Source organism: Rhinopithecus roxellana, chromosome 18 (genome assembly GCF_007565055.1).
Source record: "Rhinopithecus roxellana isolate Shanxi Qingling chromosome 18, ASM756505v1, whole genome shotgun sequence".
In the NCBI taxonomy this organism is placed as follows: domain Eukaryota; kingdom Metazoa; phylum Chordata; class Mammalia; order Primates; family Cercopithecidae; genus Rhinopithecus; species Rhinopithecus roxellana.
In genome coordinates, this window is record NC_044566.1 from 98822226 (window position 1) to 98836997 (window position 14772).

Sequence of the window (14772 nt, forward strand, 5' to 3'; positions counted from 1 at the left end):
ATTAATAATAATCAGGCAGTATTTCTTTAAAATTATGAGCTTTTATTTTTTATAGCAAAATGTGGCCTTTAAAACACATTTAAAAATTGTATTTACTATGTTTATGGTTGTATTTTCCAAGTATTATAAACTGCTTTGATGATGGATATCACTGAGTCCCCTGACACACATCTAAAAAAAACAGCTCAAAGAGTGACTTATTCTAAGGATTCCAACTTTTTAAAGACACATAAAAAAGAAAAAAAAAATGATAGTAACATTGATTTGGGGTTTCCGGGCAAGGTCTTTCAAACAGAAAACTTTGCAAATAAGAAGTCATAATAAAATTGCATGATATCATAATTGAATAAATAACCATTTTCAGAAAAGAACTGAAGCAGATGAGTAAGAAATCTGCTATTGCAATTATATCTCTGGAAGAACTGGCAACTTAGTTTTCAAATTAATATTTCATGAGAAATAAGAAGTTGAAAATTTTGTCACTGCACACATGTGTTAATAGTTTCTTAATGGATTAATAGATTTCTTAAATAATCCAATACATGACCCAAAAGAAAGATCCCATTACTTTTCAATATTTGAATTAAGAACAGAAGCAGATATAAGAATGAGATGACTCTTATAACAAACTTTTTCAGAATCTCCTAGGAGTTTCAAAGAATGACCTTGGTAAAACAAAGCATCCACCATTGTTATCAGTTTGAGAATACTCACCAGCCGGTCCAAGCTTGTGCCTGCAGCGGTTGTCGGTCTTTCCTCAGGATTGTAGGGCCTGAAACGTGTATTAAAATTTTCAGGAGCTGAGCGGGCAGATCTGAGAGCTGGAGCAGGTTTGGGCTGACCACATCCCTGAAAGACCTGGAAGAACCAGTGAAAAGTAAAGAAAGTTATACAGTGAGTTTTCTCCTAAATTCACGAGGCAGAAATGTGCAATGCAATGGTGTCTACATTTCTCATGAAACTTTTACCTCCAATACACTCTAATTTTGAAATGTAAACAAGTATAACCACTAATATAACAGAAAGAATTACCCAGACAGATAGAGAGTGATCAACTGTATTCCCTGACTCACAGTTTCAGCATACACAGTAAATTTTTTTATTGGTAGATTCATATTTGCAAATTTGCTTACGCACTAAAATTTATTTGTAACCCCAAAATGAATACTCACAGTACTCTCATGGACATAAGAGACACAGTGCCAAAAAATTTGCATCATGTTCCTAGCTGAGGTTGGAGAAGACACTCTCCTTATTTCAGCTCTCAGATTGGAAACAAGTGTTCTCTTTGTGGTCTAGTTAGTACAATGTTTTTCACATTTTTGTGCTTTTTATTGTTGATTTCAATGTTTACAATGGTCCCCAAGCATCGGGCTGAACTACTGTCAAGCGTTCCTCACCATAAGATGTGTAATGCGTCTCATGGCAAAAATATGTAGGTTAGATAAACTTCCTTCAAGCCTGAGTGATATAGTGCTATGAGTTCAATGTTAATGAATCATCTATATATTAAATAAGGTGTCTTTTCACAGAAACACACATAACACAAGTTTACGTATTGATTGATTGATGAAACTGTTGTGGCCAGTGGCTTGCAGGAACCTAACTCTGTATTTCTCATTGCCGCAACGGTTCAGTATTTGCTAAGTCAATGTTTGCAGTGACTTTATAGAACACAACTACAATAAAGAGAATCAACTGTACTAAAAATAGGGATTGCAATAGTTACTCCACAGAATGACTTCAGGATTAAGTGAATTGTGTCTCACTTTTACACACTTGAATGTGGCATTCCATAAACATCCGTTTGGGATTCCTGTTATCATGACAAATATATTTCATTGTATAGAATATAAAGCCAAATAATTTCAGTGACTCCTCTTTGAGTTACGAAAATCTCCACTGGAAGAATTCTTTAAAAACACTCTCTTGAGCAGTGGTATAGAAATAGGACAAGCAAATGTGGATGAAATCCATATAACGACAGCTTCCTCTAATTTTGTTGTTGACAGCTGTTCATGTCACAATTAAGATTGCAATGGGAAATCAAACATTTTATTGTAATGATCTTAGGGACTGAGCTGCTGGTTCTTTTCCACAGTGATTTCACTCAGGGTGGTGTGGAATTCATCTTCCTTTGCTGTTTTTAGAAGCTTTACATTCTGTGCTGGTTATCAAGAGATAATACCTTTACTAGAATTACAGGAAATGCAGTAACATTTTAAGGAAACTTTGATGAAGTTTAACTTTATTCTATTTCTTCCATTTCTCCATAGCAGATGATTCTTCTGGATGCTTTTCCTTCAGTAAACTTTTTGGGGTTATTTACATGAGCTGATCTTAACTTGCATGTAGTATATTTGCAATGCATTCGTTCCAGTTTTGTTATTCCATTCTGCGTTAACTCCAAAATAAGCATTTTTCATCATGCATATTATGTGATTCCACTGAAGTACGCAGAGAGCTCTTGAGTGCCATTCACAATGACAAATTCCGTCTTGAGACACAATTCATTTTGTTTTACCACTACAGCTAATTTTTCTTTTGTTGCATTCAAGAGTTCTCCTTCAACTCAGCATTTTGCAGAGCGCCGGTACTTTGTCTTGGCATTCCTCAAGATTGGTCTTAACACATTATTGATTCTTCTTCTCTCACACAATTTCTGAAGCTGATGGTGTAAACCGGTGTGATAAAGATAGTGGGCCCTTTTCTCCCTAGTGCCTAAATCACTTCCCCCTGGCAAGGTCGGTGCTGATGGAGGGCATTAACATTTGCAAAGCTCCAGGGATCTGTTGAGTGTGCTATTCTGGATTGCTTTGGAAGTGACAGCTGACTTTTAAAAAATGTAAAGCCTAAGGCGAAACAATACTAATGGCCTTGCTGAGAGTTCATTAAGCCAGGTACTGAAAGAGTTAAAGGACCTTTTAAATTCACCCTTTGGGAAAAATCTGGCTCACTGGGTTAAGTTAAATCAAAGAAACAGGAATGCCCTGAAAGAATATTAGTGTTCTAGGGAGATATTTCCTCATAATGGAAAAACTACGTTTGCTCGATTTTTTTTTTTTTTGGAGGATGTTAATTATTACAGAACATAGGTTAGTTAATATAGCCTAGTAGTTTCCGTTATTTAGGTCAGGTTTGGATGTTGAAGATAGCTTCCATGCAGAAATCACGGGGTCTGTGACCAAAACTGCGGAAAACACTGACTTGTAATTACTTTGGAAACAACACCTGGCCACATAATCAGGTGGAGACCTACATGACAGTCTGTCACAACAACCTCACATCTTGGAAGCCCCTAAACAGAGATCCTATCATACCCTTAGAAAAACAGAAGTGCCATAAAACAAACCCTTTAGTGTGGAAGTGAGAGGCAGGACTATCTGGACTTCCTCTGCCGACTAAGAATCCCTAAGCCTAGCTGGGAAAGTGACCCCATTCACCTTTAAACACCAGGCTTGCAACTTAGCTCACACCCAACCAATCAGGTAGTAAAGAGAGCTTAAAATGCTAATTAGGCAAAAACAGGAGGTAAAGAAATATAATTGGAGGTAAAGAAATAGCCAATCATCTATCACCTGAATATAAATCCAGGCATTCCAGCTGGCAACGGGCTACCCTCTTTGGGTCCCCTCCCGTTGTATGGCAGCTCTGTTTTCACTCTATTAAATCTTGCAACTGCACACTCCTGTGGTACGTGTTTGTTAGGACTCCAGCTGAGCTTTCGCTCGCCGTCCACGGCTGCTGTTTGCCGCTGTTGCAGACCCGCCGCTGACTTCCATCCCTCCGCATCCTGCAGCGTGTCCGCTGTGCTCCTGATCCAGCCAGGTGCCCATTGCTGTTCCCGACCTCCTAAAGCCTTGCCATTGTTCCTGCACGGCAAAGTGCCCGGGTTCGTCCTAACTGAGCGAAACACTAGTAGCTGAGTTCCACCCCACCCGTCTCTTCTGTGATCCCCGGCTACTAATAGAGCTGTAACACTCACTGCATGGCCCAAGATTCCATTCCTTGGAATCCGTGAGGCGAAGACCCCAAGTCCGCGAACGAGAGGCTTGCCGCCATCTTGGGAGCTCTGGGAACAAGGACCCCCGGTTAGGGAAGTTCCCAGCCTACAGGGATCAAGAGCTATTTTTCAGAATTTTACAAAACCTAATGAGAACTGTTTACAAAGGAGTACTTTGCAGTTGTTTTTGCTTAGAAATGATAAAAAACCTTTGTATTAGTCTCATACTGAGTATACCTTAAACAACATATATCTATCATATAACTGAGATGACTTACAAAGTAAAAATTAACAATTTGATGTTTAATACATGTGCTATAGTCTGAATATCTGTGTCCTCCAAGAATTCGGAAGTTGAAATCTAATCACAGATGTGATGGCATTAGGAGGTAGGTCCTTTGGGAGGTGCTTAGGCTCTACCCTCAAGAATAGGATTAGTGCCCTTATTAAAAACAACAACAAAGGATCCAGACAGCGCCCCCTTGTCTCATGTGAGGACACAGTGGGAAGGTGCCATGATCTATAAAACACCATGCAGGTCCTCACCAGACATCAAATTTGCTGAAGTCTTAATCTTAGACTTCCCAGCCTCCAGACATGTGACAAATAAATTTCTGTTTTTTATAAGCCACCCAGTTCATGGCATTTTGTTATAGCAGCCTGAGCAGACTAAGACAGCAAGCCATCTGTTAGCCTGAAAACGTATTTTTAAAATATGAGGGTCATGGGGTGGGTGACAAAGGAAACTTTTAGGCAGAAAATTTGGACCGTCTCAATTTTCTGAGTTTAGCAGCAGTATAGTTAGGCACAGTTTTGTGGCTGATGAGGGCCATGGCTAGGTTAGTATAAAAGAGCAGTGAGCCTTTTCCTCAGTGGCTTGGGTATTCCAACATTTTACATTTTGAATAAGGGAAAAAAAATTGAGAAATAATACTGTGATAGAAAGGGCCGTGGGTTCAATGAGAGTCAGTAGATCAATTGACTATGGCTAGAGATGGAGATTTGGATCATCAGCTTAAAGATGGTACTTAAAGTCCTGAAACTGATTGCATTTACCAAGGACAAGTATATACAGGTGGGCAGATGGATGGGGCTGAGGACAGCCTGTTGCCATGCCAACATTTACAGGGTCCTCTCTGAGCCTCAGTTTCCTCCTCTGTCAAATGGGAATAACAATATTATTTACCACACAGACACACTATGATGATAAAGTACAATATGTAAGGCAGAAAAACAGAACCATGTGTCTGGAAAAGTACATGCCTGATAATTAGTTAATTTTATCATGCCATAATCTGTATTTTCCAGAAGTTTTGCTTTCTACATAAAATTGGAAGAAAAAATGTCTGGGCTGATGTTTCTTTTTCTTTTTCTTTTTTTTTTTTAACCTTTTAAAAATATTTTCCTTTTTTTTTTTTTAGAGACTGGGTCTCACTCTGTTGCCCAGACTGGAGAGCAATGGCACAAACACCACACACTGCAGCCTCAATCTCCTGGGTCCAGGCCATCCTCCTGCCTCAGCCTCCGGAGTAGCTGGGACCACAGGTGCATGCCAAGCACAGCCTGCTAGTGGATGTCTCTTAAATGTTTTCCACAAAATGTTATTTTCAGGGGCAAACGGTGGTTACATAAGTCATAGATTGCACCTATCAAAGTTAAATTAGGTACCCTCACAAGGGTTCCATCATGCTAACACGTGGTCAGACTCAATGAAAGAGAGAATGACATTGGTAGTGTTTCCCAAAACTATTTGACCATGGTTTCCTACTGGGGTTCTCGTAAGACTGGTGTTCCAAAGAACTCACCCTGAGATATATTGTGAAGGTGGTTGTAACCTGCCAAGGAGCGACGTGATTCAGAAAGAACTGCATTTACTTAGAGGTATTTGTGAAGCTGTTCCACCCTCCTCTGCTTTTAATTCCAGAGAAGAATGCTATTTTAAGACACTAAAGGGCTTCTTTTTACAACAGAACAGAAGTTTTTAGAGGTTATCGCTTCAGGATAAGCCAACTTATTGTGGTACAAATCATTTGCTCTACCCCTTTAAGAAATAGAATCGGTATTATCACCTCCTGACCCCTGCCTGCTTCTCTCCAAGGGATGTTGAAAGCGATAATTAGATAATTCGGGAAAGTATTTGGAAGCCTCAATGTAGACAGATGCTACAGATATACAAAGGAATTCTCCTTCCACCTCGCTGACTTGCAAAACCTGTGGATTTTAGGAAGCTATCTGGCTCATGAATCCTCTCTCTTGAGAGGATTACTAAGATAATGTCTCAGAAGTCTGTTAGCATTCTGAGATTAAAGAAGCTGACGTTAGGATAGAAAGGGCTGAAAGGAGAGACTTTATAATTCTGGAGGGATGGGGAGGAGACGGAGGTGTGGTGATAAAAGGTTTAAGTGCTGTGTCTTAGATTTCTAAATAAAAGTATTTTTCCTTTAAAAATTGTAGGGCATCTTAACATATTTCTCTTAAAATAAACTAAGGTGCCACTCTTTCGGAGGCACATGTAGCTTTATACTTTTATCTCTTTGTCTTCTTTATCTTCTTCATTGTCTTTTGCAGCTTGATTATACATTAAAAAAAGTCATTACTGGCAACGTGAGAAGCAGTGGCTGCAGGTAAATCCTGTCTCGGCTCCTGTGTTTTTTAAAAATTCTGTCTTCTCACTTTCTACTCAGCAGGTGTCTATAATGGAGGAATGGTGCTGCTATTCTCGTATAGGCAAATATTGAAATTTGCAAACAGAACTCTAATCTTTTGTATTAAATCCAGGTAACAGTTAATGTTACCTGGATTTAATTAGATTTGATGTTTTGAGGGTAAGTAATGTTTTATTTACCTATGAGATTCTAATTTATATTACAGTGTCAATGAATGAACTATTAGATTACTACTTGGGAAATTCAAATCTATTCCATTTGTATTCAAGGAACTAGAAGCTATCATATCTTCATTAGTCTGGATACCATATATTTGTCCAAGTGCAGCCATTATTTTCACAAGAAATGGCTGTGGAGTAACCAGTAGGTGTTACCAGTGTATTCTGGTGGCTATAACAAAATGCTTTACACTAGGTAATTTATAAACAACAGAAATTTATTTCTTACAATTATAGAGGCTGTGAAGTCCAAGATCAAGGTGCCAACAGATTTAGTGTCTGGTGAGGGCCCTCTGCTTTGTAGATGGCACCTTCTTGCTGTGTCTGCACATGGCAGAAGGGCAAAAAGGACTAACAGGCTCCTGCAGGCCTCTTCTGAAGGGGCACGAATCCAACTCATGAGGGCTTCACCCAGATGTCCTAATCACCTCTCAAAGCCTCCACCTCCAAATACCATCACCTTAGGGGTTAGGATTTCAGTATATGAAATTTGGAGAGACACATACATTCAGAACATTGTAAAAGGTCACAAACACAAGTCTAAAAGTTTGGAGTGTTAATGTTAATCTTTCCCCTAATACTTGTGTGACCTTGGGGTAACAATGTTCTCCCCAATTCTCAAAGCTGTTGGGAAGATAGAATGATATGATGCATAGAAGAATACACTGAAAACATGAGGTATCAGGTGCCTTATTTTAACTAAGTAATCTGTAATTAAATAGAATAATAATGGGTAATAAATCAAATCTAAGGAATATACAGAATTACACATATAATTTAAGCTCTATGATGAATAGGGTTTCATACATTTTGTTCATTACTGTATCCCAGTATCTTAGGAGTTCCCAGCACATGACATGTGTTTAAAAAAAATTGTGAATGAAAGATTATGAAGAAATAAAATTTTTAGTCATAATCTTCCCCTTTTGCAAACATTTATTGAAGGCAATTAGCATGCAGATTTCTATAATGAGAAAGAAAAGATAGGAAAGGAAAGACAATGAACACTTATCAAGTGTCTATGATAGGACAGACACTTCACTGTGCTATGTGTTTTATATGCACTGTGCTATGTATTTTATATGCTGTGTGTTTTATATATATCTCAAATGATCAATTATCTCTTCAAAATCAAGGTTGAACATTTCTTCCTCAGACTGAAGGAATGAATCACATATCCATGTAAAATAAATTATTTGATATTTCCTTTACCACATTTACTGGGCTGAATTAAAGCAAAGCCAAATGGACAACTTTGTTTAAAGTGATAACGAGACCCAAAATACTGTTTCTTGATCACTTGACAATAGCTACTCAGGGAGCTTGATAAGCCAGTTAGGAGGCACCTTGCACACAAAATAGTTAGATTGGCTTCCTGACTGGCCCATGGGAGAGCTGTCAGAGCCGTGGGTGCTGGAGACAGCTGGGCTCAGAGCTCAGGCAATGGCCATTGCTTACGGCAAAGTGGCAGACAACTTGGGCTCTTCACAGAGCTGCCCTTCCTGGTATCACCAATCTGTCAAAATGATAAACAGCGGCACCTGTACATTGCAGCAGTTGTATCCTATCCTTGTCAACGATGGTCTAGGTTAAGCACAGAGCTGGGGCCTTTCTCAAAGTGGGAGTGCTGACTGAAATGTGTGTGCCTGGGAGCATTCACATATCATTAGGGAACAAATCAGAATTAGTTGCAGTATTTTAAAAAACATTTCATTAAAAGTAGTAGCAAAAAGAGCTACATTATACCATTACGTAAGATAACTGGCACCTTAGAAATTCATTTCACACACTTTGAGGGGGTTTCTAACAGCATTCATCTAATAGCCTCAAAAGTGTTTTCCTGAATATAAACTTAAAACATCTTGATGATAACTTTTTCTTTAAATATGAAATTATTATACTCACTATAAAAGCATTTTAAATGTCAATTTTTTAAAAAAAACATTTCTGTGGTAATTTTCTTTATGGGTTACCTTCTAACAAAACAGTTATTCATCCTTAGATCTTAGAATAATCTCTTTTCTAGTCATCTTTTTTCTTCCCTTTCCTCTCATTTTGCTTTTCTCTTTTTTCTTTGCTCCCTGATTCATGCTTTTCTTTCCTTAAAGATTGATTATAATGGTCCCCAGGCCAAGTTCTCTGGCAAACTCTGTGTCCCTGGATGGGTTCAGCACTCTGTTAGGAGAATTTTGGGTTCTACTGAACCAAGTCAAGCCATCAGTTTTAGTTTTGTCCACTTTTCATTGGCCTCAATTTTAAAAAGTCAGCTACTGTATCAGTTTTAAGGTTTAAAAAATTTACTCCTGATGCTCACACAGCTTGGTTCCAGAGTATCTGTCCGAGGTATTGCATATTTCTTAAAATCTTTTCTACAATAAAAGAAATTCTTTTCATTTGCATTGCATGAGAAGACATTTTTCCCTGAAGGATTTGCATTTCTCAGGCAGCAAAACACCTTGATATTTCCTCCCAAATGGTGAGGAAGGAGGAGTTACAAGGAACTTTACAAGGCAAATTTTTGAGTGTGGAGAGGAAAAAAGCCCTAATCCTCTTGGCCTGACTAAATGATTGTTATTTCATATGCCCTTTGCTTGTAAGGTTTAAAGCAGTTCTATAAGATCACTTTGCAGAATATAAGTAAACATGTAATTTACATCAGACGGGCTCTACCATTCCTTCCACCCATGATTCAACAAACATTTGCTGAGTATCACAAACATAAGGGCTGGGGATATGCCAGTTGGACATGTCACTACTCCCAAGAGGGTCTGGACAAGAAATCAGGCAATTATTATAGAATGTAACAAGTGTGATGGAACACCCGCAGGGGCAACTCACCCAGGCTGGAGCATCTGAGAAATCTTCCTAGAAAAGCAGTGGTATGCTGGACCTGGATCTTACTGGCCCATGAAACTCCATGTTAAATTTTTAGGAATTTCATAAGTCAGTAGCAACTGTGTTTAATGATATGTTTATTATTAATTGATAATGTTTATTATTAATAATGTGCTTAACAAACACATTGATTATCAAAAGTTAAGTTGTATAAACTTAGTTATATAAATTATATTAATAACAAAGGTAATAATTACACTAAAAGCTCATTACTTTTTAAATAATTTACTATTATCTATGCTCTTGAGGTTAATCGTGTCAGTCATATCTGTAAGGTGGAAATTTTACATCAGGGTGTGCTACTCTGTGTTCAGTGACATCATGTGGGTAGTCTGAAATCCGCAGGAGGGAGTAATTACACCAAAGAAATGGGGAAACACTACAAATGAGCATGTTTCCCCAACAGATGTGGCTCCTTCACATGTTTAAATGTAGGCTGGCTGAGGCAATGACTCGATCAGAACCAAACCAGATTGCATATCACCACATAGAAGGAAAGTGCTAAGAGCTGGGATAAGGAGGTATATTTACGAGACTGGGCAGAGGTCACTGAAATTTCTCTAACACAATAAATACTTCACTGCCCACAAGAAGCACAGTTCCATGGCAGGTGCTCTTCTCTTAAGAAGGAAGAAGTTGGAAGGAGATTTTTTTTCAGGAGACCAGGAGAGCACCTTCTCTTGTTCCTAAGAATACACACTGAGTGTTAAAGCTGAATTGTGTTTCCATCATTTATTCTTGAGTAGGCTACATTAAATGTAATCTTCTCATCTTTTGGCCCTGAAGTTACAGTGAAAGCAAATCTTTAGATAAATCTCTAAAGATTAGAGATAAAGGAGTTTTACTTTATCATCAAAAGGAGAACATTTTTGTTTTATCCCTTTTACATGCAAGGAAAGTTAAAACTAGTTTGCTCTGGATGCATATCACATAAATGCATCATAAGCATTTTTTCAAACCTTCCTTTTACTTTATAAGAAAAGGTGTGCTTCCTTCCTCCCTCTGCCCTGTATCTAGCATCTGAAAAATCTGACCCTGTTATCCAGCAATATTACAAGCAGGAATAGAACAAACCCCAATTTTCTGTGTGCTAGGTGATGAAGACATCGAAGAATAAACGATGTTTCAAGATCACTGTTTCTCGGTGGAGTGCTGTAAGTTGGAACTGATAGGCAGAATACAAACAGAATTTCAAAAGAGAAGATACTGTGAATCTAGAAATCATTGAGAACATGCTCTTTTCCTTTAAAAAACAAAACTAAAGACGTAGAAATAGAATATAAAGCTTTATAAATAGCATGGCCATTCACTTTTTTCTCAGAAATCAGGCAGAAGGGACCAAACCACCTGTCAATGGAGCAGACCAATTTTCCCCTCAATGTAAGAATAATGTGGAAATTATTATTACATGGAAATTCCTCTAAAGCTCTTTGCTATGGAGGCGTTGGTGTGGCCAACAGCACAAACTAGAGTTGGATTGCTGACACAGTCTCCAGCACCACCCCTTCCCTTGACCCTGCTTTCTCATAAAAGCCTTGTTCATAGACATTTATTTAGAGATCCATCTCCCTTTCTAAATGATTCCCTCCATCAAAAATAACACCATACATTAGTGGGTTTAAATGCAGGGGTGTGCATTGCAAGTCTGATCTTCTGATCTTAGATGCTAAAAACAACGCCACAGAGTATCATAGGTGAGACAAGACAAATAAGTCAATGCTCTTTAGAGTTTAGGTACCATAGATATTTTTAATAATAACAATGAAAATGCTTAGCCTTTAGGAGTGGTTTTGATTTGACTTATTCCATGCTAAATATTTTACATGGGTTATATCATTGTGCTCTCAAACAACCTTATGAATAGGTACTATAGTCGTTCTCATTTTCAATGTGAGTTAATTTAGACAGATAAAAAATTTGCTCCAAATCACACAACACAGAACAACTAGATCCCATGTCAGTCTCGTGTCAAAATCTGATCTGGTAACTGCTATGCTATTCTAAAGAATACTAGACTAACTTCAAGTACACTTTAAGGTATTTTCTATTCCTTATCGCTGGAAGTCTCTCTGGCATTATATTTTCATGTTCTGAATTCAACTCAGCACAATGTATTGTTTCTTCCATGTGTAAAACAATGTGTTAGGAAGACTCTTTGCGGAATGTTAGAATGAATAAGATGTAACTCTTGTCCTCAAATAATTTATAATCCTGGGCAGGAGAAAGTAAGTATAAAAATAACCATAACAAAAGGAATAATATGCTCACTGCCTTACAACAGGTATGCTAATACAGGAGCTCAAAGGAAAAAAAAGATAAATGCTACTGGAATAAAAATATATTTATTTGAACTAAATTCTAAACTAATCCTGATATCTGAGAGAAGATATTCTCTCCATCTGAAATTTCCAAGGTATTATTTATCCCTGAACATTTTGAAAGGAAAAAGATCTAGAGAAAAAAGAAAGATCTGGATGCGGGAAAAAGAAACCTGTAATAATCAGCAAGGTGATCATGTTCATAAAACTATAAACTATTAGAGCAGGCAGGGGACATTAAATTAACCCCTGCTTTTACAGATGAGGAAACTAAGCCCCAATAGCTGGAGACAGAAGTGATTACATTCTCTGTTCTGTTCTCTTAAGGTTTTTTTTTTTTTTTTTTTTTTTTCATCTTCATTTGTGCTGTAGATTGGGAAAAACTGTCTAGAGAAAATTAAGTACCTGAAGGCTGTCCTGCTCATCTTTAATGGGTTCTACCCTCGTCGGTAGTAAGAATTAATTGAATGGATGGTTTCAACTGGAATGTAATAAGTCTTCCTTCTTAATTTAGATTACCTCTGACAAACCAATCTTTTCCTAGATTAGGTTTGAAATTATTCCGAATATAGTTAAATGATATATAGTGAGATCAGTTTCATCTTCCCTGATAGGATAGGAAGAAAGTTATCAACACATCTGAAATTCAAAGGCAGAGATTCAGGTTTTTTCTCCCTTCCCTTGGGGAATTTCCACAAATCTACAAAGTTCTGAACTGTTGGGTAACTGTGCTGGTGGAAGATGGTGGAATAATGAAGGCTCTTCCGTGCCTTTGACAAAGATTGAAATTGATGAATGTAGTAAGCTTGGTTGGGGCTTGAAGCACTACCAACTACGTTTCCTATCAATAGGTTCCCTATAGTACGCTGTGGGCAGCAATCCTCCCTTAGATCGCTGGATCCTCAAAGGCTGAAGTCTATGTGGTGCTGGTGGGAGGGTAATTACTGGGGAAACAGCATGGCATGCTGGGAAAGTCTTTCTCTTTGAATCTGACAGACCTGGGCTGCAATCCCCGTTCTGCCACTTGTTTGTTACATGACCTCAGGCTTACTCGCCACTTATTTGTTACATGACCTCAGGCTTACTACTTAATATCTCTAGACTTAACATTTCTACCTGTATAACAAAGAAATGAATGTTCTTTACAGGAGTGCCGTGAGGAGTTGAAATAAATACAGAAGGCATCTAGAAAGACCAAGATGTCACCAGAGGAAGGACTCTGCCTTGTCCTCTGTATCAGTCCATTTTCATACTGCTATCAAGAACTGCCCAAGACTGGGTAATTTATAAAGAAAAGAGGTTTAATTGACTCACAGTTCCCCATGGCTGGGGAGGCCTCCAGAAATTTAAAATCATGACAGAAGGAGAAGCAAGTGTGTCTTACATGGCGGTGGGTGAGACAGAGTGTGTGAAGCAGGAACTGTCAAACACTTATGTAACCATTGGATCTTGGGAAAACTCGCTCACTATTATGAGAACAGCATGGGGAAAACTGCCCTCATGATCCAATCCCCTCCTGCCAGTTCCCTCCCTTGGCATGTGGGGGTTATGGGGATTACCATTCAGAGATGACATTTGGGTGGGGACACAGAGCCAGACTATAGCATTCTGTATTGTATTCCTTGTGCCTGGTACTTGGCAGAGTGTTCGTTGAAAGGATACAGCAGGTGTTCAACCAATGGTAACCATGGTTGTCACTGTTACTAGGAGATTCTGTCCTCAAAAGGAAATTGGGAAAGTTTTAATATGCTCTTGCCCCTGGTCTTTAAAAATGTATATGTACATATAATATTGTACAAAAGGTATACAAATGGAGTTTGAAATAAGTGTCATGTTATTACCAAAAGATTCTAACTTGGTTATACAACTGGACATAGCCAATGTATTTTTTGGAAATGACCTCAATGTGCTTCCTCCCTAATAGCTTCCTTGTGGGCTAAAAAGGAGAGAAAATGGATCTGACAGTCCCTATAAAAACAGATCAGAGACAAGACTGGAGCATGAACATACGTGGTGAGAATAAATCTTTCTTTTGGTCTGTAAGTCCCACTTATTCATGATCTCAATTATTAGGCAGAAAAAGATTAGCTATTCCTTCTCCTAGGTATGATGAGAGTTTGGGGAAAGAGATATCCCATCTGAAACTGTGGTGTGTTCACCTTTGGCCTTCAGATACATAAGAGAGAAAAAAGAATTTTATATTGTGTACTATTAAAACTCTAGGAGAGGTTGGAAGCAATGAATGACAGGGTTGGATAAGAGAAATATTTAACTAGAATTTATCACGTGGAAGTACTAGGCGTAGCTGTAAAAGGAATCAGTCAGAAAGAGGGAGCTTGGGTCCTCCTGGCTTTGCTACCTTTGGCTGTATAACTTTCTCCTAATACTTAATCTATTCAGTAAATATTTACTGAACCTTGCCCTTGTGTGAGATCGACTCAGTAGGCACTGACATCATTAGGGTTAGGGTTAGGGTCAGGGTTAGGGTTAGGGTTATGCATCGATTAGCGAGATGTGCTTTGGAATCAGATGCTCTTCTACCCTTTGCACCATGAAACCTTGGTAAGTTACCTAACTTTTCTGTCTTGAAAAATAACGTTTCTGTCTTTGCAAAATAGGGAGCGCTATCTCATCACAAGCACTATTATAAATATTACACAATAGAAACCATG

General features: G+C 38.2%; 1 protein-coding gene across 1 annotated transcript in view; it reads right to left on the reverse strand.

Moving 5' to 3' along the window:
- The window catches only part of GPC6 (glypican 6), a 590829-nt gene that overhangs the window by 100854 nt on the left and 475203 nt on the right, over nt 1-14772 (reverse strand). Inside the window, exon 4 of the mRNA XM_030922398.1 lies at nt 715-858. Coding sequence (XP_030778258.1) covers nt 715-858 — 144 coding nt within the window. The remainder of the gene's footprint in view (nt 1-714; nt 859-14772) is intronic.